We start from the raw sequence: 26227 nt of genomic DNA, 5'->3' as shown, positions 1-26227 counted from the left end.
CTTAATTGTATCCTTCTTGGGGGGAGAAGGGAAGAAATAAAGTAAAAAGTGCACAGCAGAGAACAAAAGACAATCTACAATGAAGCAAAGAAAAGCTGGACAGCTTTGAAAACCATGTGTAATATTTATTATATAGGTTTTCTTGAAATGGAAATTTGTTGTTTTATAGTGAATCCTTTCATGTTCTGCAGTGTACATGGCAGTGTTTTTTTTGTCTTATTTTGTATGTAAGTTTAAAATAAACTTAAAAACTAAAAAAAAAATAGTGAATTTAGTACTGTACCAGAAATTAATAGGATTATAAACTTGAAGAGCTAGAAGCAGAAGCTTCCAAAATTATTTGACCTACAGCCCCCTTAAAAAATTATCCAGTATCCCCCTGGAAATCTCCTTTTTTTTTTTTTTACATTTAGAACTCTGTATTATTTGAATTACCTGTCAAATGATAATTAGCTAAAACACTCACTAGATTTATACATTAAGTAAATTATATATAGAATACTGTAAAAACACAGTTAAGACTGAAATTTTCCCATTGTTGATCAGGAAGGTCCTTGTGCCCCTTTGTTCCCAACCTTCACAAATGTTTTCCCAATTTCTGCTCCAGTCAAGGTCAACTGGTGGAATTACTGTTTCCCTTCCTTCTAATCTTCCTTCTGTTCCCCAGGAGTAGAACTTCCAGATATTTCTTTCTCAGATACCATTTTTTTTATATGCCAGGAAATTTACTTTCTTTAACTCTTTAACTTTTTTTTGAAATTTTCATCATTTCAAAAAATATGTATTTTTAAATTATGCATCTTAAATTTAATGATTTATTATAAATTTGTGTTTTTTTCCTGTATTGAAATTTTGATGATGCAATATTGCATCATGTAACCATATGGTATCATATTATAAGCAAGTCATTACACACACATATTTCTGCCCATGCATGTTGGACTTCCAAACAAGGCATGTCACGCTTGCCTGCCAACACTGGCTTGTTAAGATCCGTCAGCAGACTTGACCGCTGATGGATTATAACTTGCATTTTGTGTGTTTATTTGGAAATTAATGTAATCACTATGACTTTAACTGTGTTATGCAATAGATGAAAAATGCATGAATAGTTTTTCAAAATTTTCTTTGTTTTTCTTCTTATGCTTCCACTGCCCCCTTATTTTTATTCAATGCCCCTAATTGCACCTGAGGCTACGGCTGCCACCCAACCCTTATATCTTTCCAGTGCACCACCCCTCATGTGATGGCATTGCCTACTTTGGAAATTTATGGCCAGATGGAATAATTTCTTTATTGTAGGTATTAGTCAAGCTCCTTTTTAGAGAACTGTAGCCAGTGTAGGTCTCCATTTTAGGTTCCATGTGGAGAAATTAGAGTAAAAAAATGTAACCACAAAAATGATGAAGGTGTTCATTAGGACCTTGAGAATAGGTAAATGATGTTGAGGTTAATTAGTCTAGAGATGAAAAAACATAAGAATGATTTAATAACCACCTTCAGATCTCTAAAATGTTTATAAGAAAATGATGATTATGGAGACCAATTAAGGTGAAATTAACCTAATTGCAGTAAGAAATGATTTAGATATAGAAAAATATGGAAAGACTTGGACCTACCAAGGAATATTTTATCCACCCTCAAGAGAAACAGAGGACAAACAAGTATGGTCTTACATAGATGAATATAAATGTATATGCGTATGTATCAGTATGACCACAGATATCTAAGTATATGTATATATATATATATATATATATATATATATACATATATATATATATGTAAGTATATTATATATGTGTATATGTATACATGTTTATGTGTCTATATATGTGTGTATATGTATATACATATACACACGTATATCTCCACCCTTAATTGTAGCCTTCTTGGGTGCAGGGAGTAAGGGGGGGGGAGAACAAAGTAAAAAGTGCACAGCAGAGAACAAAAGAAAATTTACAAGGAAGCAAAGAAAAGATGGATAGCTCTGTGCACAATGAGTGTTCAATATTACACTATTCAAATACTGAATAGTATGTATTATATAGGTATTTATTATATTTTTAAAGTAATATAATTTCATATAATATTTTAACAAGCATTGTAGCTGTCATGGATAGTGATACAACTGGAAAACTAGGATTTGAGGAATTTAAGTACTTGTGGAACAACATCAAGAAATGGCAATGTGTTTACAAGCAGTATAACACTGACCATTCCACTTCTCTTGGGAGAATGCAGCTGAAGGAAGCTATTCAGGCAGCAGGCTTCCAGTTAAATGAGCAACTTTACCAACTGATTATCCGTAGATACACTGAAGAAGATGGAAGCATGGATTTTAACAACTTCATTAGCTGCCTGATACGTCTGGATGCCATGTTTCGTTCCTTCAAGTCACTAGATGGAGATCGAGATGGACAAATTCAAGTAAATATTCAAGAATGGCTGGAACTGACCATGTATTCCTGAAATAAATGCCAAGAAGACACTGTCCTGCCTTGAGGATAGGACTGCTCTAAGCCTAGGTGTGTCTGTCGGGGATGGGGCATTAGAGCTGCTGTTTGTCCACTCTGCAGTTTCTGAAATCTTGTATAGGTCTTTATTGCTTCATTAAAGGAGATTTTAATGTAAAATATATTGAGTAGTTTGTATATTATCTGTGTAAGAAATGTTTTACTTCTTTAAAACTGTATGTATATGATTTTCATAGGTGGAAACCCAGGCACAAAAATCTTGAAGGGAATAGACTTTTAAAATCTACAGTAATTTCCTGTTCTCAACTGGGAATTGTTTGGTAAATGAATTATTAGCAGTAGAAAATATTTACTAAGAGTAATTTTTTAAAAATCCTGGAATAAATCAATAGAATAGCCAGTGTTCCTCTCCTCTCACCCTTTTTCCCCTCACCTTTAAAAATAAAAATAGATTTCTAATTTTTTTTCCCATCACTTCATGTCTGATGGTTCTACTATATTCTAAAATTTCTCTAAGAAATGAAAATAGTATCTTAGTGAGCCAGTGTTTCAAATTGTACAGTAATTTAAGAGTCTTAGAAACATGATAAGCCATCATACATGAAGATACTATTTGATTTTAGTAGAGGATTTCTTTGTTTGCTGGTTTTGTATTCTTTACCTTTAATCTGAAGCAGAGCAAATGTGAAAAGTGAGATTGTTTTGTTTTTATGTTTATTTTTTAAGGAGTCAGGAAGAACAAGAACTAAAAGGGTGTATCTGTGGTTCAGAATGTCTTTGGCTGCCTTAATGAATCAAAAGAATCACTCTTACAAGCACTTCATGCAAAATCAGGCTTGCCTCATTGATGTTAGCCAGCTCCCGTCATGTCTTGTCTTGCCCTGGAGCAAGGAAAATTTTTTTGTTCTTCACAAACTGAAGGCAGGATTGTAAGTTGAATGGAATGTAAAGCAATGTTGGAAATAAATTTAGGGCTTTTGTGTAAAGCTCTCTTGTGATGATGCCTTGTGTGTCATAGTTGAGACTAAGGCCAAGCTGGAAGACCATAGGGTTAGTCTGCTTCTCCATTTTCTAAGAGAAGGGAGGGAGGAACAAGAAGAGATTAACACTGTAGGATATATCAGGAGGAAAGTGATAAAGAAGAAGCACCATGGACATGCCTTTCTTTCATGAAACAATAGTAATAACAATAATAACCAACATTTATTTTATATTGCACTCACTATGTGCCAGGCACTATGCTAAACACTTTACAATTATTATTTCATTTGATCCTTACAACAACCTTGTGTTTTCAATCATTTTTCAGTTGTATCTGACTCTTCTGCTCCCATTTGGGGTTTTCTTGGTAAAGATACTGGGATGGTTTGCCCTTGCCTTCTCTAGTCCATTTTTACAGATGAGGAAGCTTAGGCAAACATGTTTAAGTGACTTCCCAAGGGGCACACAGCTAAGTAAGTGTCTGAAGCTGGATTTGAACTCAGGTCCTCTTGACTCTAGGGCTGTTACTCTATCCACTGTGCCATCTAGTTGTCCAATAACCTGGGGAGGTAGGTGCTATTATTATTCCCATTTTACAGATAAGGAAACTGAGGCAAACAAGTTAAGTGATTCTCCCAGGGTAACATAGCTAATATCTGATGCCAAATTTGAGGACTTCATGCCTCCAGCCTTGGTGTTCTCTCTGCCACTCCGCCTAACTGCCCCTTGAGTTTTGATTTGACCATAAGCTTTGTCTTTAAGATTCCACTCTTCTTAGATTTTAGGTCTAGAGCTGGAAGGAATCTTGGAGGTCATCAAATCCAAGCTATTCATTTTAAAGGTGAGGAAACAGGCACAGAGTGGTTAAGTACTTTGCAAACCCAATCCCAGACTACAGCAAGTTAGATATCTTGTAAAACCAAATATTAGAAAGACTTTCTTGCACATTTATTGTACTTTCCTTTGCTTGTATTTGATGGATAGACAGTACTAGATGTGAATAATGAGGTAAAAGAGACCCTCTTCCCTCTTTTATTCTCAATCAGAAGAAACAATGGTGTGGTGATGATGTTACCACTAATAATGACATACCTGGTATGTCATAACCTTTAATTGGTTATCAGAAATTACTTTAGAAATTGATGAAGTTGAAATTTGGCATCTGTGCCTACCACCACTACCATTATTAAACAGTATTAATTATGTACACAAATATAGCTCTGATCTTGGTAACATACAACTTCACTGAAGAATCTTACATATTAAATGATTTGGTGAGTCATCTTTATAAGACATAACTGTAAAGTAATAAAACTGTTTGCACAAACTGCAGGAAAGTGACTGTCATTACTTCACAGTCACAGCTTATCTATTAGACCTTAGTAGAATGATTCTTCCCACATAACTGGATTTGAACCTTAATTCTACTCCTTAATGTTTCTTGAGTCTCTAGGCAAGACATTTTGAGCCTCAGTTTCCACATTTATGAAGAGAGAAGACTGCGTGGTATAGTGAGAAGAACATTGGCTCTGAAGTCAGGGGACCTGGCTTCAAACCTCACCTCCAAAACTATTACATTTAAGCTATTCTTTACTTTTAATACTTTGAGAGTCCAAGATCTTACTGGTGTGTGTTCTTTCACTGATAACCTGACAGACAGTTACACTTTGGGGTCAGAGATTGCAGAACCATCAAAGAAGACCAAGAAGGAGGGGTTGGATAGGTGGGGGAACTGGGAAAGGACATTTTTACTATAGTCACCAAAGAGGAATGTGTCCAGGAGGGAAGGAATGGTTATCAATGTTGAATGCTACTGAAAAGTCAAGACTGGAAAAAGGCCATCATTAACCAAGCAATTGAGAGCTCTTTTGTTGACCTTTAAGATTCCAGTTTCAGTTGACCAGCAGGTTGCCAGCCAGATTGCAAAAGGTAAGGAGTGAGTGGGAGGTAAAATGGAGGCAGCAAGTATTAACTACCCTTTTTAGAAGTTTAGTATTGGGGCAGCTAGGTGGCGCAGGTGCAGTAGATAGAGCACCAGTCCTGGAGTCAGAAGGACCTGAGTTCAAATCCCAGCCTCAGACTAAACACTTGATACTTACTAGCTGTGTAACCCTGGGCAAGTCGCTTAACCCCAATTGCCTAAAGAAAAAGAAAAAAAAGAAGGTTAGTATTGAATAGAAAAGGGAGGAATATATAGAATGATGGCTTCAGAGAGTGGCAGGGAAAAGAAAGTATTAGGGATGGGAAGAACTATGCATTTGTGGATGATGGCAAGGTGTTGAGTGCAAATTCTTCTTTAGTCTCTTTGGAATATACATAAAATAAGCCAGAACATAACTGGTTAATATAGTTGTCTATGAACCCCAAATTTTTACTGGTTGCCATTTTTGCTTATGTGTATCCCAAGTGTACTAGTTATTCATAGTAAAGGCTGAGGCCACTGCAATATCCTTTTAAATCATCAAAGAAAGATTCAATTGTATATAGGTAGTATTCAGTAGGGGCATGTAGGTGGCGCAGCAGATAGAACACCAGGCCTGGAGTCAGGAAAACCTGAGTTCAAATCTGCCCTCAGACACTAACTAGCTGTGTGACAAGTTACTTAACCCTGTTTGCCTCAGTTTCCTTATGTATAAAATAAGCTGGAGAAGGAAATGGCAAACCACTCCAGTATCTTTGCCAAGAAAATCACAAATGAGGTCACGGAGAGTCAGACACAACTGAAATGACTGAATGACAGCAGCAAATATTAAGCATATCTCCTACAGTTTTGAAATTTAGTATTCTAATAATATTACATGTAGTAGTTGTAATAATAATTCCCCTTTATAAAGTGTGTTTTAGTTTATAGCTTTTTTCCTTCAAAACAATACTGTGGGTTAAAGAGTTCAAATGTTACCATGTTTTGTAGATGAGGAAATTAAGGCTTAAGAGTTTGTGTTACTGCCTAGGGTCACACAGTTATTAATGTGCAGTCTGGGACTTGAATTCAGGTCTCCTGACTCTTTATCTAGTGTTTCTGTTATACCATACTGGCCCTACTTTATTGTTCTCTTTTTAATCTTGTTATTCACCAAATCAGGACAACTTATTCTGTTTTGTTGGATAATTAAGAGTTTATTGTATCATAGCTATAATAATACATTGAATGTCTTCCAACCCCTTCGACCCCCAATTTTAAGGTTTTGACAGATATGAATAGCTGTCTTCTTTATACCTATGATGCCAGCAGTATATACAGTGCTTTCTATGAGAAACAATATGTTATAGTAGATAGCACTTAAGTTGGAATCAGAAGGACCTGGGTTTAAATATCACCTCAGAAACTTACTAGTACAATGAACTTGGGCAAGTCACTTCATATCTCTTTTTCTCACTTTTCTCATTTGCAAGTTTGAGTGTGATTTGAGTTCTGAGGGTTTCTAAGGTTCTTTCCAGCACTAAATATTTGATGCTATGATTTTTAAAACAAAGATGACTCCTGTTGAGAGCTCATAAATCAGATAGGTTCAAGCCCAGGCTGTGCTTAGCTGTGTGACCATGTGTGAGTTACTTTTTGGAGCTTCAGTTTCTTCTCTGTTTAAATGAGGGAGTTGGAGTAAAGATAATCTTTACATCCATAAAGCTCTCAAGTCCCTGATCCCAAAATTGAAATTCTATAAATAAATAAACTTAGGGAAGCCATATTTTTAAAAATCCTTTAATAACATCTCCCATGATTGGGGTATTGTTTCATTTGCTTTAGATACTTGAGGTAGGACCTCCTCATCTACCTTTCTATGGTGTTGTTTTGTTTATTAGATTACTTTCTGGCCAAGTGTTATATACACATAAAACTTTTCAGGAAAAAAATGAGAAGCCTTAATATAAATCCTAGGTCTATGACTAATATATTTTCTGTGTTTCCCTACCTGAAAAGTAGGAGATAATGATGATTGATCCTTGTCATTTCCAAGATATTGTGAATTTATATGATTAAGATAATATCCATTGAACATCAGAGAATAAAGATACATTGTAAACTTAAAGTGACATTTTCCAAGTATTATATGTCTTCTTTTAAAACCAAGTTGTAGGGGCAGCTAGGTGGTGCAGTGGATAGAACACTGGCCCTGAAGTCAGGAGGACCTGAGTTCAAATGCGGCCTCAGACCAAACATTTGACACATACTAACTGTGTGACCTTGGGCAAGTCACTTAACCCCAATTGCCTCACTAAAAAAACAAAACAAAACCAAAAAAAAACCAAGTTGTAATTAACATAACATGAACGGTAATGGGTTCACTGTTCAGGCGAACTTCAAGACATCACAGTGATGTTTCGCTAAAAATGTGAGTTGCAGGTGAAATTGATCCATGTTCTGAGCAAAATATTCATAGCAGGCTTAATCAAACCTTTCACCTCTAACAACAATTGGACAGTCTCATCAGGAAACTGATGACTAGGCTAGACTGGAGGAGTCTTGGAGAGTAAAGTTTTAGTCCTGTTTCTTCCATGGACTCACTATTGTTGTTGCTTATCCCTCATTCTCAAAGAGGACCATGACATCAGGGAGGTTATTCCATGACATGCAAGTGAATTGGATTTATATGAGGCAAGGCTGTGCAAAGTCACCAGCCTCAATTTCTCCTCTGGAACCATCTGGGTCAAGTGGCACGATATACATCAGGATGACTGGAGATGGCCCTGGATGCAGTGGGAGACCTTGGCCTTTTTGAGCTAAGGTCTTTAATTGGTCTCAGTTTGACTGAGGCAACATCTATTCAGTGATTAAAGCTAGGTAAGAAATAAAGCAGAGAATGGCCTCTTTTAACTAGTTTTTAAAAAAATCAATCTAGGAGGAGAAGACCCTCAGGGTTTCTGGCTAAAACAGAAACAACTGCTATGTACATTCACTCTAGGCCAACTTGGCCTGGGACTTATTGTTAGCCAATCAATGAGAGCCATAGTGATTAGGTTTAAGGCATGGTCCTTAAGAAAGAAATCTAGCCCATAAACCCCGAGATATATTGTGAGGTTTCAGTCATCAAAATTTACATTCCTTCAGGCATAGCACCCACAGGTAAGGGTGTGATACCCTGTGGACAGAGGGAAGGGAAAGGAAAGAAGAAAGAAAGAAAGGGGGATCTGTGTTGCCCAAATGGCTAGTTCCAGTTGGGTCCCCAGTGGGACAGCACCTACTACTACTCACAGAGGTTAGTGTTTGTCCTTCATAGAGACTGTTGTTTGTCCTTCGTACCAAGACATCAGGGAGGTGATGTCATGCCATGCAAATGAATTGTATTTAAGTGTGGTAGGATTGTGCAAAGCCATCAGCCTCACTTTCTCCTCTAGAGTCATCTGAGTCTAGATCAGGATTACTGGAGATTGCCCTGGATGCAGTGATATCTTGGACTTTACAGGCTAGATTTCTATTTTAAGGACCATGCCTCAAACCCAAATCACTCTAGCTCTCATTGATTGGCCAGCAATAGGTCCCAGGCCAAGCCCCACTTGGTCATTCCTTGGGCCCTGATTGGCTCAGAGTGAATGGAAATAGCAGTTGTTTTTGTTTTGGCCAGAAACCCTGAGGGTCGTCCCCTCCCAGATTCATTTTTTTAACTAGGTAAAAGAGGTCATTCTCTGCCTCATTTCTTACCTAGCCTTAATCACTGAATGGACATTGTGTTAGATGTACTATATACCTTGGGGAAATGACTACACCTCTCTGTTCTTTCATTTCTCCAGTGGAAATTAAAGATACAATACCTCCCTCTTCTCCTTTGCCTTCATAGAGTGTTTCAAAGACAAAAGAGGTAATAATCTAAGTTCTTAGGCTATTTAAAGAGAAAGTTCTGTGTCAGCCTGGTTTGGGAGAGTAAAAGAAGTATTATTCATGATAGAAGTAAAATTTTAGTTAGAACTGAAGACCTTCATTTCCCTGATGACAAGCCTTCTGTGATTGTTTATCAAACATCTTACTACCTTTGCTTGTACTAGTTGATGGTTTATCTAGGAATTCATCTGAGAATTTGCTGCCAAGATGATTCTCACAGCACCTGGAATTTATAACTCATAGAATTTGTCTCAAAGGTGTTCAGGTGCTTTATTGTGGTCTTTTTTTTTCTTTTCATTCTTCCTCATCATCATCCTTATCCCTGCCCCAACCCCAAACCCCCCCTCCCCCAGTGAAAGCTGAATGCTCATGGTGTCTGTGGCAAGGTATATCACAAATATAACTGAGTCTCCTGGTCTTTCAGAAAATTGGAGTATTTGAGAGTTGAAAGGGACCTCAAATCCCCTCTAACTCAACTCATACTTGTCCAAGAATCCCCATCTACCCCATCTCCAAGAAGTGTAATTTAGCCTTAGCTTGAAAGTCTTCAAGGAAGAAAGAATTCACTATGTCTTCAGGCAGTGTGTTACATTTTTTAGATAGTTCTAGTTGTTAAGAAGTTTCTCCTTATATTAAGCCACAGTCTGCTTCCCTTCAGCTTCTGTGGTTGAATCCCATTGCTTCTACTTCTGCAGATGGATGGGTTATTAGCCTGTAGTTGCACCACAATATAAACTTTTCTTCCACATAAACAGTGCATGAAGTTGTGGCTGAGCCGCGGCGTAACTGAATCATAATGTCACCCAACATTTTCTTGTTAATAGTGATTTGACTGTTGGACCTCATAATTGAATTCTCCTCATCCCTTCACAGAATCATGATGGCAGCATAGACTTCAGGGAATATGTGATTGGTCTGGCCGTCCTATGTAATCCTGCCAATACAGAAGAACTCATCCAGGTGGCATTTAAGGTACTGTCAGCCCCATTGAGAGAATCTTGTTCAGTCTTACAAATGAGTGTTGACTCTAAATGTATTACTTGAAAATCTGTAAATCTTTTAGAGAAATTTATAGATTCACTCTGACATGTACACAGAAATAATATGGTTAAATCAATTGACACTGACAGTGAAGAAAATGCAGGTGTCAGTTTTGTCATAAAGACCTTTGAAAACAAATTTGTAACAATGTCACAGTTAAGGAGCAGGTGATTTAACAAATTAATTTGAAAATTATTTCTTTTTTTAGCTTTCTCATTTTGAAGCCCTTAAATGTGATTTACAAATAAACAATGTCTGCCATTAACTTGTCCAGTGCCAGAATTTACCTGATTTCTTGATTCTACTTGGTTGTGATTGTATTTGTATAATCTGCTGGCCCATGGTCAATAGAGACTGGACTTTCAGCATTACTAATATGGATTTATCCTGAGCCATCTCTCTAGTCCTGTAGGAAGAATATTTGTGTTTTTTGTTGTGTTGATATACTCAATTAATAACACTGTAAATTATCATATATCTTGCTTATTTTCCAAGAATTTAGTAATATTTCTTTTGCTATCTTATTTGTAATTTCAGTGGGGAATAGATGATTAAGAAGTTGTAATATAAATAGGTACAATAGCCAAGGAGTGTGGATGGCTAAGTGGTTTCCATTTCAGTAGAATTGGATATGGAAGCCTTGATCCTATAAAACCTGTAGTCTACCTCCTACAAAAATATAGGTATTAATAATAGGAAGAAGAGTGCATTCTCAAAGTTTATTTGCTGGTTCTTTGCAAAAGATGTCATATTAAATCAGCTTTTGAGTGGACTGCCGGTTTTGAGTTTCAGACTTACGTGGTAGAATCCCAGTAATCACACAAATTTCATCCTCCAATCTCTATGTGTCTCTTTAGCCATAATAGTTAGCATTTATGTAGTACTTTAAAATCTACAATAAGCCTGTGACATAAGTGTCATAATTATCCCCATTTTACATGTGAGAATTCTTAATAATTAAATATACAACTTTGTCTTTCCCTAATAACGTATTACTTTTGTACTACTGGGGGATTTCAAATCAGATGATCTGCATTTAAATACTTACTGTATCTACCTGTATGATGCTGAACAAATTCCTTTTCCCCTCTTTTCTTCCTTATGAGAAGAGATTGAACTAGATGGTTTCTAAGTTTCCTTTCTACTCTAAATCCTGTGAGCCTATAATTGTCAGGTTAGTTAAATGAATAAAAGCTTAACATTTACCAATGAAAGGTCTTATACAAAATGTGATCCTTTATCACAATAATTATTGCTTATTAGAATCTTTTAGATGTTTGTCTATTTTATACTATGCTGAAAAATGAAAACAAAAACAAAATGAAACCTTAAGGCCATAATTAATTCCTTCCTTTGTTAGAAGCATAATATTAATTGGATTATTATTATTAATAATATCAGTAATAATGCCTTACATTTATATAATGCTCAACATTTTTTATTCTGCTTTCACATAGATTTTATCGTTTAATGTTAACCTTTCCCACATAAAGAAATACATCCTAATTTCATGTTCTATAGTATGTTCATTTGCCTTAGTCTGTGTTAAAAGTGTAATACCATGTTCATATGATATCCTTGAAGCTCCATGAAATATATTTGGGACAAGTTTTACTGCCTTCTTAGCCTGTTGCCTGCTGAATAGTGTTACTCTAGCCATTTGTCATTGTTGCCACCAGAACCAGTTAATTAATTTTTTTGTTCCCTGTCAGAATTGTTCATTGCACCTTTGGTAGCAGGGCCTTTGTCTTACTATAGAGATCTCAGTAGGAATTAGACCTGTTCTTTGAGTCTAATTCAGTGAGAAAATTCCCTCTATCAAGAAACAGTAGTACTTTATCTGCAACTTATAATGTTAGAAAGTTTCTTAGAGAACTGTGAGCTTAAGTGACCTTGCCTAAGGTCATACAACCAATAAGTAGGACTGGAACTCAGGCTTTCCTGGCTTTGAGGCCACTTTTCTATCTACCATGCCATGCTGCATGATCCTTACTACATCTGCAGTAATTAAATCCACATTGGTCATAGCCAGTAAATGCCAAAATGTTTCTGTTGTGCTTAACATTATATGTGCTTAACATTAACAAACATTTAGCAAGCACCTACTGTGTGCCAGGAACTGTGCTATGCACTAGAGATACAAAGAAAGGCAAAAAAAATTCTCTGTCCTCAAGGAGATTGCAACCTAATTGGGGGGTGGGGGGAGCAGGAACATGCAAAACATGTACATAAAAATATAGAGATAGAGAAATATAGGACAAAATAGAGATAATCTTAGTGAGAAGGCAAAAGTGTTAAGGGGGTAAGAAAAGCTTTTTAAGGAGGAGCACAAAATAATACTTTATAAAGACCATTGCAAGTGGAATCAGAGGACCTAAGTTCAAGTATGATCTCCGACATTTATTGACTATGTGAACCCTGGCTGGGCAAGTCATTTCATTTCCCAAACTCTGTTTTCCTCCTCACTAAAATGAGAGAGTAGTACTCCATGACTTTTGTTTTCTTCTTTCTTTTTTTAAAGTTAAATTAGCCAAAGTTTTATCTATTTTATTGCTTTTTTTTTCATAAAACCAGCTCAGTTTTATTTATTAGTTCAATAGTTTTCTGAATTTCATTAATTTTTCCTTTGGTTTTCATCATTTCTAATTTGGTATTTAATTGGGGATTTTTAATTTGTTCTTTTCCTAGTTTTTTTTTAGTTGCATACCCAATTCATTGATCTCCTCTTTCTCTATTTTGTTCACATAAGCATTTAGAGATATAAAATTTTCCCTAAGAACTGCTTTTGCTACATCCCATGAGTTTTGGTATATTGTCTCATTATTGTCATTCTCTTGGATGAAGTTATTGATTGTTTCTATAGTTTGTTGTTTGACCCATTCATTCTTTAGGATTAGATTATTAAGTTTTCAATTAATTTTTAGTTTATCTTTTCATGGCCCTTTATTACATATAATTTTTATTGCATCAAGATCTGAAAAGGATGCATTTAATATTTCTGCCTTTCTGCATTGGATTGTGAGGTTTTTATGCCGTACTACATGGACAAATTTTATGTAAGTGCCATGTACTGCTGAAAAAAAAAAGTATATTCCTTTCTCTCCCCATTCAATTTTCTCCAGAGATCTACCATATCTAACTTTTCTAAAATTATATTCACCTCCTTAACTTCTTTCTTGTTTATTTTGTGGTTAGATTTATCTAGTTCAGAGAGGGGGAGGTTGAGGTCCCCTACTAGTATAGTTTTGCTGTCTATTTCTTTCTGTAACTCCCTGAACTTCTCCTCTAAGAATCTGGATGCTATACCACTTCGTGCATACATGTTTAGTAATGTTATTTCTTCATTGTCTATGGTGCCTTTTAGCAGGATGTAGTTTGTTCCTTATCTCTTTTAATAAGGTCTATTTTTGCTTTTGCTTTTGCTTTGTCTGAGATCAGGATTGCTACCTCTGCCTTTTTTTTTTTAACTTTAGCTGAAGCATAATATATTCTACTCCAGCCTTTTACCTTTACTCTACGTGTATCCCTCTGTTTCAAATGTGTTTTTTGTAAACAACATATTGTAAGATTATGTTTATTTTTTTATTTTTTTTAGTTACTGTGCATATTTATTAGGCAACATGTAGCAATTGCCCAATAAACTGGGACCAAACCTCCTCAGCTTAGGCCTGGACTCCAAATACTTGGAGAGAGAGACTTTTATATATTATAAACAATTAGTCAAATAAAGCCAGTAAATTAAAAGGAAAAATTTAACCAGGATACTCCTTAGGTAATCTGATTTCCCACCTTTTTTATTATCTTTTTTTAAAGAACTATTAAACATTTATTAATTTATTGATTTTTAGTTTCCAACATTCACTTCCACAAGATTTTGAGTTCCAAATTTTCTCCCCATCTTGCCCCTCCCCCCACCCCAAGACTATGTGCATTCTGAATACCCCTTCCCCTAATCTGCCCTCCCTTCTGTCACCCCACCTTCTCTTATCCCCTTCCCCTTCTATTTTCCTGTAGGGTAGGATAGATTTCTATATCCCATTGCCTGTATATGTTATTTCCCAGTTGCATGTAAAAATGATTTTTAACATTTGTTTTTAAAATTTTGGGTTCCAAATTTTCTCCCTTCTTCCCTCCCCATCTACCCTCATTGAGAAGGCAAGCAACTCGATACAGGTTATACATGTGTAGTCATGGAAAACACTTCCATAGTAGTCATGTTGTGAAAAACTAACTCTATTTCCCTTCATCCCTTCTCACCCCCCCATTTATTCTATTCTCTTTTAACCCTGTCCTTCCTCAGAAATATTTGCTTCTGATTACCCCCTGTTAATTCTATTCTCTCTTTTAACCCTGTTCAGAAGTGTTTGCTTCTGATTACCTCTCCTTCAATCTGCCCTCCCTACTGTCATCCCCCCTCTCTTATCCCCTTCCCCTCTATTTTCCTGCAGGGTAAGGTACCCAATTGAGTGTGTATGGTACTCCTTCCATAAGCTAAATCCGATGAAAATAAGATTCACTCATTCCCTTTCCCCTTCCCCTACCTCCTGTCCACAGTAACAGCTTTTCCTTGTCTGTTTTATGTGAGATAATTCCCCTTCTACCTCTCCCTTTCTCCTTCTTCAAGTAATCACTCTCACCCCTTAATTTTATTCTCCAGATATCACTCCTTCATCTTCAACTCATCCTGTGCCATCTATCTATCTATGTATCTATCTATGTATCTATCTATGTATCTATCTATCTATCTATCTGTCTGTCTGTCTGTCTGTCTGTCTGTCTGTCTGTCTGTGTATCTACATATAATTTTCCCTCCAACTACCCTAAAACTGACAAAGGTCTCATGAGTTACAAATATCATCTTTCCATGTAGAAATGTAAACAGTTCAACCTTAATGAGTCCCTTATGGTTTCTCTTTCCTGTTTACCTCTTCATGCTTCTCTTGGGTCTTGTATTTGAAAGTTGAATTTTCTATTCAGCTCTGAACTTTTCATCAAGAATGCTTGAAAGTCTTCTATTTCACTGAATGCCCATTTTTTCCCCGGAAGGATTATACTCAGTTTTGCTGGGTAGTTGATTCTTGGCTGTAATCCTCTCTGCTTTGACCTACAGAATATTATATTACAAGCCCTCCAGTCCCTTAATGTAGAAGCTGCTAAATCTTGTGTTATCCATATTGTGTTTCCACAATACTTTGATTGTTTCTTTCTGGCTGCTTGCAATATTTTCTCCTTGACCTGGAACTCTGGAATTTTGCTATAATATTCCTAGGAGCTTTCCTTTGGAAATCTCTTTCAGAAGGTGATTGGTGGATTCTTTCTATTTTTATTTTACCCTCTGGTTCTAGAATATCAGGACAGTTTTCCTTAATAATTTCTTCAAAGATAAGGCCTAGGCTCTTTTTCTTATCATGGCTTTCAGGTAGTCCAATCATTTTTAAATTATCTCTCCTAGATCTATTTTCCAGGTCAGTTGTTTTTCCAGTGAGATATTTCACATTGTCTTGTATTTTTTCATTCATTTGGTTTTGTTTTGAAATTTCTTGATTTCTCATGAAGTCATTACCTTCCATTTGCTCCATTCTAATTTTTAAGGAAATATTTTCTGCAGTGAGCTTTTGGATTCCTTTTCCATTTGGCCAATTATGCTTTTTAGGGCATTTTTCTCCTCATTGGCTTTTTAGACCTCTTTTGCCATTTGGGTTAGGCTATTTTTTAAGGTGTGATTTTCTTCAGTATTTTTTTGAGTCTCCTTTAGCAAGCTGTTTTCTTGTTCTTCATAATTTTCTTGCATTACTATCATTTCTCTTCCCAGGTTTTCCTCTTTTTCTCTTACTTGCTTCACAAAATCCCTTTTGAGGTCTTCCATGGCCTGGGACTGATTCATATTTTTTTTCTTTTTCTTTTTTTACTTTTTTCTTAATTTATTTTGATTTATCAACAATCACTTACATATGCTTTTGAGTTGAAAATTTTTCTCCCCTTTCCTCCCCCTCCACCCTCCCCAAGACGGCACACAATCTGATATAGACTTTACATTTACATACCCATTAAAAATATTTTCACATTAATGAAGTTGTAAGTAAAAATTAAAACCAAAAGGAGGAACCATCAGAAAGATGAAACAAAACTCAACAGAAGGTAAAAATAAGTGATAGTGATTTGACTTCCATAGTTCTTTCTTTGGATGTGGACAGCATTTTCCATCCCGAGGCCTCTGGAGATGTCTTAGATCCTTGTAATGCTGAGAAGGGTTCAGTTTAACAATCTTAGTCATTGTATAACATGGCTGTTATTGTGTACAAAGTCTCTTGGTTCTGCTCACTTCACTCAGCATCAGACCATAAGTCTTTCCAGGTTTTTCTGAAGTCAGCCTGTTCATCATTTCTTATAGCACAATAGTATTCCATTACATTCATATACCACAACTTGCTCAGCCATTCCCCAACTGATGGACATCCTCTCAATTTCCAATTCTTTGCCACCACAAAAAGAGCTGCTATGAATATTTTTGTACATGTGGGTCCTTTTCCCATTTGTTTGATCTCTTTGGGATATAGCCCTAGAAGTGCTATTGCTGGATCAAAGGGTATGCACATTTGTATAGCCCTTTGGGCATAGTTCCAAATTGTTCTCCAAAATGGTTGGATCATTTCACAACTCCACCAACAATGTATTATGTTCCAATTTTCCCACATCTTTTCCAACATTTATCATTTTCCTGTTTTGTCATGTTGGCCAATCTGATAGGTGTGATGTGGTACCTCAGAGTTGTTTTGATTTGCATTTCTCTAATCAATAACGATTTAGAGCATTTTTTCATATGACTATAGATGGCTTTAATTTCTTCATCTGAGAACTGTCTGTTCATATCCTTTGACCATTTATCAATTGGAATGGCTTGTTCTTATAAATTTCTTAATTCTCTATATATTTAGAAATGAGGCCTTTATCAGAGAGACTGGTTGTAAAAATTCTTTCCCAATTTTCTACCTTCCTTCTAATCTTAGTTGCATTGGCTTTTTTGTGCAAAAACTTTTCAATTTAATGTAATCAAAATTATCCATTTTGCTTTTCATAATGTTCTCTATCTCCTGTTTGGTCATGAATTCTTCTGTTCTCCATAGATCTGATAGGTAAACTATTCCTTGTTCTCCCAGTTTACTTATGGTATCAGCCTTTATATCTAAGTCATGAACCCATTTTGACTTTATTTTGGTATATGGTGTGAGATTTGGGTCTATGCCTAGTTTCTGCCATACTCTTTTCCAGTTTTCCCAGCAGTTTTTTTCAAAGAGTGGGTTTTATCCAGAAGCTGGGTCTTTGGGTTTATCAAATAATAGATTACTATAGTCATTGACTACTGTGTCTTGCATATTTAACCTATTCCACTGATCCACCTCCCTATTTCTTAGCCAGTACCAAGCAGTTTTGATGATTGCTGCTTTATAATACAATTTAAGATCTGGAATTGCTAGGCCACCTTCCCCTGCATTTCTTTTCATTAGTTCCTTTGATATTCTGGACCTTTTGTTTTTCCAAATGAATCTTGTTATTATTTTTCTAACTCTATAAAATAATTTTTGGTAGTTTGATTGGTATGGCACTGAATAAGTAAATTAGCTTAGGTAGGATTGTCATTTTTATTATATTAGCTGGCCTACCCATGAGCAACTGATGTTTTTCCAATTATTTAGATCTGATTTTATTTGTGTGAAAAGTGTTTTGTAATTGTGTTCATAGAGTTCCTGGGTTTGTTTCGGAGGTAGACTCCTAAATATTTTATAATGTCTACAGTAAGTTTAAATGGGATTTCTCTTTCTATCTCTTGCTGTTGGGCTTTGTTGGTAATATATAGAAATGCTGATGATTTATGTGGGTTTATTTTATAGCCTGCAACTTTGCTAAAGTTGTTTATTATTTCAAGTAGTTTTTTACTTGATTCTCTAGGATTCTCTAAGTATATCATCATGTCATCTGCAAAGAGTGATAGCTTTGTTTCTTCTTTGCCTATTCTAATGCCTTCAATTTCTTTTTCTTATTGCTAAAGCTAAGGTTTCCAGTACAATATTGAATAACAGTGGTGATAATGGACATCCTTGTTTCACCCCGATCTTATTGGAAATGCTTCTAGCCTGTCCCCATTACATATAATGCTTGCTGAAGGTTTTAGATATATGCTATTTATTATTTTAAGGAAGACTCCATTTATACCATGCTTTCTAGTGTTTTTAAAGGAATGGGTGTTGTATTTTATCAAAAGCTTTTTTCGCATCTATTGAGATGATCATGTGGTTTCTGTTGGTTTTGTTGTTGATATGCTCAATGATGCTGATAGTTTTCCTAATATTGAACCAACCCTGCATTCCTGGCATAAATCCTACCTGGTCATAGTGTATTATTCTTGTTATAAGTTGCTGCAATCTATTGCTAGTATTTTGTTTAAAATTTTTGCATCTATATTCATTAGAGAAATTGGTCTATAATTTTCTTTCTCTATTTTGACTATTCTTGGTTTAGGTATCAGTACCATATTTGTATCATAAGAAGAATTTGGTAAGACTCCTTCTTCACCTATTTTCCCAAATAGTCTATATAGTATTGGAATTAATTGTTCTTTAAATGTTTGATAGAATTCACATGTAAATCCATCTGGCCCTGGAGATTTTTTCCTAGGGAGTTCATCAATGGCTTGTTCAATTTCTTTTTCTGAGATGGGGTTATTTAAGTATTTTACTTCCTCTTTGTTAATCTGGGCAATTTATATTTTTGTAAATATGTATCCATTTCACTAAGATTGTCAAATTTGTTGGCATATAGTTGGGCAAAATAATTCCTAATTATTGTTTTAATTTCCTCTTCCTTGGTGGTAGCTTCCCTTTTCATTCTTGATACTAGTAATTTGGTTTTCTTCTTTCTTTTTTTAATTAAATTAACCAAAGGCTTATCTATTTTATTGGTTTTTTCATAAAACCAGCTCTTAGTTTTATTTATTAGTTCAATAGTTTTCTTAATTTCAATTTTATTAATTTTTCCTTTGGTTTTCAATATTTCTAATTTGGTGTTTAGTTGAGGATTTTTAATTTGTTCTTTTTCTAGTTTTTTTAGTTGTATGCCCAATTCATTAATCTCCTCTTTTTCTATTTTATTTATGTAAGCATTTAGAGATATAAAACTTCCCCTAAGAACTGCTTTCCTGCATCCCATAGGTTTTGGTATGTTGTCTCATTATTGTCATTCTCTTGAATGAAATTATTGATTGTTTCTATGATTTGTTGTTTGACCCAATCATTTTTTAGGATTAGATTATTTAGTTTCCAATTATTTTTTAGTCTATCTTTCCATGGCCCTTTATTACATATAATTTTTATTGCATCATGATCTGAAAAGGATGCATTTAATATTTCTGCCTTTCTGCATTGGATTGTGAGGTTTTTATGCCCTAGTACATGGTCAATTTTTGTGTATGTGCCATGTACTGCAGAAAAAAGTATATTCCTTTCTATCCCCATTCAGTTTTCTCCAGAGGTCTATCATACCTAACTTTTCTAATGTTCTATTCACCTCCTTAACTTCTTTCTTGTTTATTTTGTGGTTAGACTTATCTAGTGCAGAGAGGGGGAGGTTCAGGTCCCCCACTAGTATAGTTTTGCTGTCTATTTCTTCCTGTAACTCCCTGAACTTCTCCTAAGAATTTGGATGCTATACCATTTGGTGCATATATGTTTAGTAATGATATTACTTCATTGTCTATGGTGCCTTTTAGCAGGATGTAGTTTCCTTCCTTATCTCTTTTGATTAGATCTATTTTTGCTTTTGCTTTGTCTGAGATCAGGATTGCTACCCCTGCTTTTTTTACTTCAGCTGAAGCATAATATATTCTGCTCCAGCCTTTTACCTTTACCCTGTATGTGTCACTCTTTTTCAAATGTGTTTCCTGTAAACAACATATTGTAGGATTATGGTTTTTAATCCATTCTGCAATCCATTTCCGTTTTATGGGAGAGTTCATCCCATTCACATTCACAGTTATGATTACTATCTGTGTCTTTTTCTCCATCCTTTTCCCCCTTTTATGCTTTTCTTTCTCCTTTTTCCTTTCCCCCTTCACTAGTGTTTTGCTTTTGACCACCCCTCCTTCAGTCCCTTCCCCTTTTATTATCCCTTTCCCTTTTCTTCCCCTTTAGTCTTACTGCTTCTTCCCTCCCTTCTTTCTTCCCCTCCCTTTTCTTTCCCTCCCTTTTCTTTCCCCTTTTCCCTCCTACTGCCTATAGGGCAAGTTAGATTTCTATACCTAACTGATTATATTATGCCCTTCTTGAGCCAAATCTGATGAGAGTAAGGTTCAAACAATGCTCCCCCCTCTTCTTTCCCTCTGCTGTAATAGGATTTTGTGTCTTTTCCTGTAATGTAATTTACCCTTGTCTGCCTCCTCCTTTCTCAGTACATTTTCTAAGATCAGATTGATCCACTTATTTGGATCCATTTAACCCACTTGATTAGATTTTTTTTTATCATTACATCAAAGTCAACTAATATCCACCCTCTTTATGTATACTCCTTTAACAAGGTGTAATAACAATACAGTTCTCAAGGGTTGCAAGTCTCATATTCCCTTGTAGGGGTTTAAACAGCCCCCCCTTTTAACAACATATTGTATCCTTTGTCCCATTTACCTTTTTAAGTCCTTCTTGAGTCCTGTACTTGAAGATCAAATTTTTTGTTGAGCTCTGGTCTTTTTATCAGGAAAGTTTGGAAGTCTCCTATTTCATTGAATATCCACCTCCTCCCTTGAAAAATGATGCTCATTTTTGCTGGGTAATTGATCCTTGGCTGCATTCCAAGCTCCTTTGCCTTAGGAATATCATGTTCCATGCCCTGTCTTTTAATGTAGAAGCTGCAAGGTCCTGTGTAATCCTGACTGTGGTTCCATGATATTTAAATTGTTTCTTTCTGGCTGCTTGCAGCACCTTCTCTTTCATCTGGTAATTTTGGAATTTTGCTATTATATTTTGGTTGTCAATTTGGGATCTCTTTCAGGTGGTGATGGTGGATTCTTTCTATGGTTATTTTCCCTTCTGGTTCTAGGACTTCTGGGCAGTTTTCCTTTATGATTTCCTGAAAGATACTGTCCAGGCTCTTTTTTTCATCATGATTTTCAGGTAGTCCAATAATTTTTAAATTGTCTCTCCTGAGTCGATTTTCCAGGTCGGTTGTTTTACTGATGAGGTATTTTACATTTTCATCTATTTTTTCATTTTTTTGTTTCTGTTTGACTGATTCTTGCTCTCTCATAGAGACATTAGTTTCCATTTGTCCAATTCTAGTTTTTAACAGATTGTTTTCTTCTGTTAGTTTTTGTACTTCCTTCTTCAACTGGCCAATTGTGTTTTTTAGGGACTTGTTTTCTTCAGTGTACTCTTCTGTTAGTTTTTGTCCTTCCTTCTTCAATTGGCCAATTGTGTTTTTTAGGGACTTGTTTTCTTCAGTGTATTTTTTTTCCAATTGGCCAATTGTATTTTTGAAGGACTCTTTACCTCTCTCATTTGACTATTAAAATCCTTCTTGAGCCTAAGAAAGCTTTTTGGGCTTCAGACCAGTTCATACTCCCTTTTGTTGTTGCAGATGTGGGTTTGTTGACAATGTTGTCCTCTTCAGAATTTCTGTCTTGATCTTCACTCTTCTCATAATATGAATCTATGGTATTTCTTTTTACTCATGGTGTTTCTTTATTCCCTGGCCTTTAAAGAGATTGAGCTCTCCTGCTGGGGAACAGAGGGTACTGACCCAAGCTTCTTGTGTTGGGAGCCTAGGTCTTGGTCACTGGCTTTGTGCTGGGGCCTCTTATGCTGGCAATTGGAGGCTGTAGGTTTCTGGCAGCTTACCTTGTTGGGCTGGAATCAGCAAGGCTGGAACTTTCAGGCAATTCTAGGTTGCCTGCTTTTCCTTTCCTTTAGCTTTCTTCAGCTCCTTTTAGATGGGTGCTGCAGGGTGTTTATCTGCCTGGGGCCCACTTCAGTGTTGTCTCCCTCGTTTCTGCTAATTCACTGGGAGATTCCTTTGCAGTGGAGTGCTGAGCATCCTGGTGGTTTTCTGAGCTGGTTTCCACCGGTTCCCCCCCACTCACTCAGGAGGTCCAGGTGTTGGTGTTTGCCTGCTCTACCACCTGGGCTTCAGGATTTCTTCACAATTGGAGGCTTCAGGGCTGCTACAGCTCACCTGGTGTTGGGTTGGAATCAGCAAGGTCGGGGCTTTAGGAAGCCTTTAGGTTGTTTTCTTCACGTCCTTTCAGATGAATGCTGCAGGGTACTTATCCTGCCTGGGCCCCTTGTAGTTCTGCCTCCTTATTTTTGGTGAGGCACTGGCAGACCCATTTGCTGGGCTCCTGCACTGCTGCTCCTCATCTTTCTTCTAGTTCAGGTGTTCTGGGTTTTTTTTTCTGGGGTGATATTTTCTGGGTTTTCAGAGTTTGATAGGGGAGAGTGAGAGCTACTACCTTTTCACTTCACCATCTTGGATCCCGGAAGCCGAAGTCCTGATTTATATTTTTCTTAGAGGTTTTGCCTATAGGAGCTTTGACTTTGTTGTCTTCTTCTGGTTATATGCTTTGATCTTCTTTGTCACCAAGGTAAGATTCTGTGGTCTGACTTTTTTGTGCTGTTTGCTCATGATCCCAGCTAATTACTTGAGTTTTAAACTCTTTGTTATGGTAGGGATCTACTTCTATTGTGGAGTATGTACTGTCTCAAACTTTGGAGATTTTATGCAGCTGTTTTCAGAGATACTTCTAGGGACCTGTAAATTTTCTGTTCATCCAAGGTGGTATGATCAAGGGTGAGGTATTTACTCCTTTTCTGGCCTGTGCTGTGGTCTGTGAGTGACCACAACCACTCTTTTCTGCCTTGGAGCTGTGAGTTCAATTCCCTCTGCACCACACCACAAGCTCCACCATGCCAATGCTCTTCCTTGCCCCAGGACTGCTACCCAGTTCTGTGACCCAGATCCAAGCACGGGCAAAGCAAGAGAATCCTGCCTTAGCACCAGCAAAGAGATCCCTGCAGTTCCCTTTTGATCAGCAACTTCATAAACCCTCTTTCTGTGGGCCAAGACCTCTGGAAGCAGCCACCACCCTGGGACTGTGCTGGGACTAGGGCTGGGAGTGAACTTGTCTCTCACCAGGGTCAGACAGACTTTTCCTACTGACCTTCTAAGTTGTCGTTGGTGTTTGTATGTTGAGAAGTCTGGAAACTGCCACACTTCCCCTTGATTCAATCCCCTGAGGACTGCTGCAGGTTCAATGAGTCTTGGTCTTTGCCTGAACACCTGTGCTGAACTGTGCTCCCCTCCCAGCCCAGAGCAATAGACCTTTCCAATCAATTATCCAGGTTGTATTGGACTGGGAATTTGTTCCATTCTGGCTTTTTGTGGGTTCTGCTGCTCTAGAATTTGTTTAGAGCCATTTTTACCCATATTTGGAGGGGTTTTGGGGGAAGAGCTCAAGCAAGTCACTGCTTTTACTCTGCCATCGTGGCTCTGCCCCCCAGGATTATGGTATTTAATTCATTCGGCTATCCATTTCCTTTTTATGGGAGAGTTCATCCCATTCACATTCACACTTATGGTTACTATCTGTGTCTTTCTCTCCATCCTATACCCTCTTCCCCCACTTATGCTTTTCTTTCTCCTTTTATCCTTTCTCTTCTCATGAGAGTTTTACTTTTGACCACAGCCTCCCTCAATCTGCCCTCTCTTCTATCAGCCCCCTCCCTTTTCCTTCCCTTTTCCCTAACTAATTCTTCCTTCCTTTCTATTCCCCCTTCTCTGTTCTTTCCCCTTTCTCCTCCTAATGCCTATAGGGCAAATTACATATCTATGCCTAATTGAGTATGTTATTCCCTCCTTGAGCCAAATCTGATGACAGTAAAGTTCTAACAATGCTCATCTCCCTCCCTTCTTTCCCTGTACTGTAATATGTCTTTGTGTCTCTTCATATGATGTAATTTACCCTTTTCTGCTTCCTTCTTTCCTTTTCTCTCATTACAGTTCCTTTTCACCACTTCATTAAGTTTTGTATCATCACATCAAACTCCGCTTAAACCCACCCCCTCTATCTATGTATATACCTTCTAAATATCATCATAAAGATATAGTTCCCAAGAGTTATACCTATCATCTTCCCATGTAGGGATGTAAACAGTTTACCCTTATTAAATAATATGGTTTTTTCCCCCTTTCCTGTTTACCTTTTTATGCCTTTCTCGAGCCTTGTATTTGAAGATCAAATTTTTCATTGAGCTCTGGTCTTTTGATCAGGAAAGTCTGGAATTCCTCTATTTCATTAAATGTCAGTCTCCTCCCCTGAAAGATTATGCTCAATTTTGCTGAGTAGTTGATCCTTGGATGTAATCCAAGCTCCTTTGCATTATGGAATATCATATTTGAAGTCCTTTCCAGCTCAAAATCTATGATCCTATGAGTCTTTGAACAACTATATTCAGTAATGTCTCCAACAGGAACCCCGGAGTGGTTTACCCTGGAAATCAGTGCTAAAGCCTTGCCATCCCATTGACCTTTCTTCCTAGTAGAAATGGGATGTTCTAATTTATTTATTTGTTTTTTGCACTTAAAGGTTTGAAAAAAGACTTTCCATACATTATTTTATTAATCCTCACAACAACCCTATGAAGTAAGGACCACAGATATTAACCGTGTTTTCAGGATGAGGAAACCGAGGTGAGGTAACTTAGGAAATATTACACAAAAAGTAAATAGTACAGCTCTAATTCCAAACCAGGTTCTTTCACTCAAATTCAGTGTTTGTTAGTATTCATGAAATACTCCTCCTCTCCTTTGAGAAAAGCAATCTCTTTGCTTAGAGGGTTCAGCCTACAGCTGCATCTTAGAAAATTACTGGTTGCTAAGGGGAGTCATTTGCCCCCCAAAAAATCCCTTCAAGAGGCAGCATTGAAGACAGTTTATGAACACACAAGCAATCCAGGGGTGAAAATGGGCAAAGGACAGACATTCAGGGAAACTAAGGTGAACTTTGCAGAAAACATACGTGAGTCTGGAAATCTGGGAACTTCCCTTTGAACTGCAGGAATTAAGAAAGAGTGGACAATATTAATGTTCAGCTACAAACTTTTTTTAGGTGAAATTTCAAAACTATAACTAGGTTAAAAACAAAGATCCTTCTTCCATTCCCTTTCACACAGTTCATGTTCCAGACAAACTGTTTATTGTTCTCAGATGGAATCCAATCCTTCCCCAGCTCTCTGCTAATGTTCATCCAGTCCTCACAGGATTCTTCCCTCCAACCTGGTTGAATCTGTCCTTTCCTTCCAAGCACAGGTACTTCCTCCTTCATTAAGTTTTCCCCAGTCCTCTTCACATTCCACTTGAGTCTTATATTTGAAAGTCAAATTTTCTATTCAGCTCTGGTCTTTTCATCAAGAATGCTTGAAAGTCCTCTATTTCACTGAATGACCATTTTTTCCCTGAAGGATTATACTCAGTTTTGCAGGGTAGATGATTCTTGGCTGTAATTCTATCTCCTTTGCCCTCTGGAATATTTTATTCTATGCCCTGCGGTCCCTTAATGTAGAAGCTGCTAAGTCCTGTGCTATCCTGATTGTGTTTCCACAGTACTTGAATTGTTTCTTTCTGGCAGCTTGTAATATTTTCTCCTTGACCTGGGAACTCTGGAATTTGGCTACAATATTCGTAGGAGTTTTCCCTTTGGGGATCTCTTTCAGGAGGAGATCGGTGGATTCTTTCAATTTCTATTTTGCCCTCTGGTTCTAATATGTCAGGGCAGTTTTCCTTGATAATTTCTTGAAAGATGATGTCTAGGCTCTTTTTTTGATCATGGCTTTCAGATAGTCCAATGATTTTTAAATTCTCTCTCCTGGATTTA

The 26227-nt window shown here is 36.8% G+C and overlaps 1 protein-coding gene across 1 annotated transcript in view; it reads left to right on the top strand.

Moving 5' to 3' along the window:
* LPCAT2 (lysophosphatidylcholine acyltransferase 2) overlaps window positions 1–26227 on the top strand; it is a 92954-nt gene that overhangs the window by 54740 nt on the left and 11987 nt on the right. Inside the window, exon 12 of the mRNA XM_020985197.2 lies at window positions 10147–10245. Within this exon, the coding sequence (XP_020840856.1) occupies window positions 10147–10245 (99 nt within the window). The remainder of the gene's footprint in view (window positions 1–10146; window positions 10246–26227) is intronic.

The sequence above is a fragment of the Phascolarctos cinereus genome, unplaced genomic scaffold (assembly GCF_003287225.1).
Source record: "Phascolarctos cinereus isolate Bilbo 61053 unplaced genomic scaffold, phaCin_HiC Scaffold_2;HRSCAF=192, whole genome shotgun sequence".
Classification (NCBI taxonomy): Eukaryota; Metazoa; Chordata; class Mammalia; order Diprotodontia; family Phascolarctidae; genus Phascolarctos; species Phascolarctos cinereus.
The sequence above is the reverse complement of the archived record's forward strand: the minus strand, read 5'-3'. Positions and strand labels throughout refer to the sequence as shown.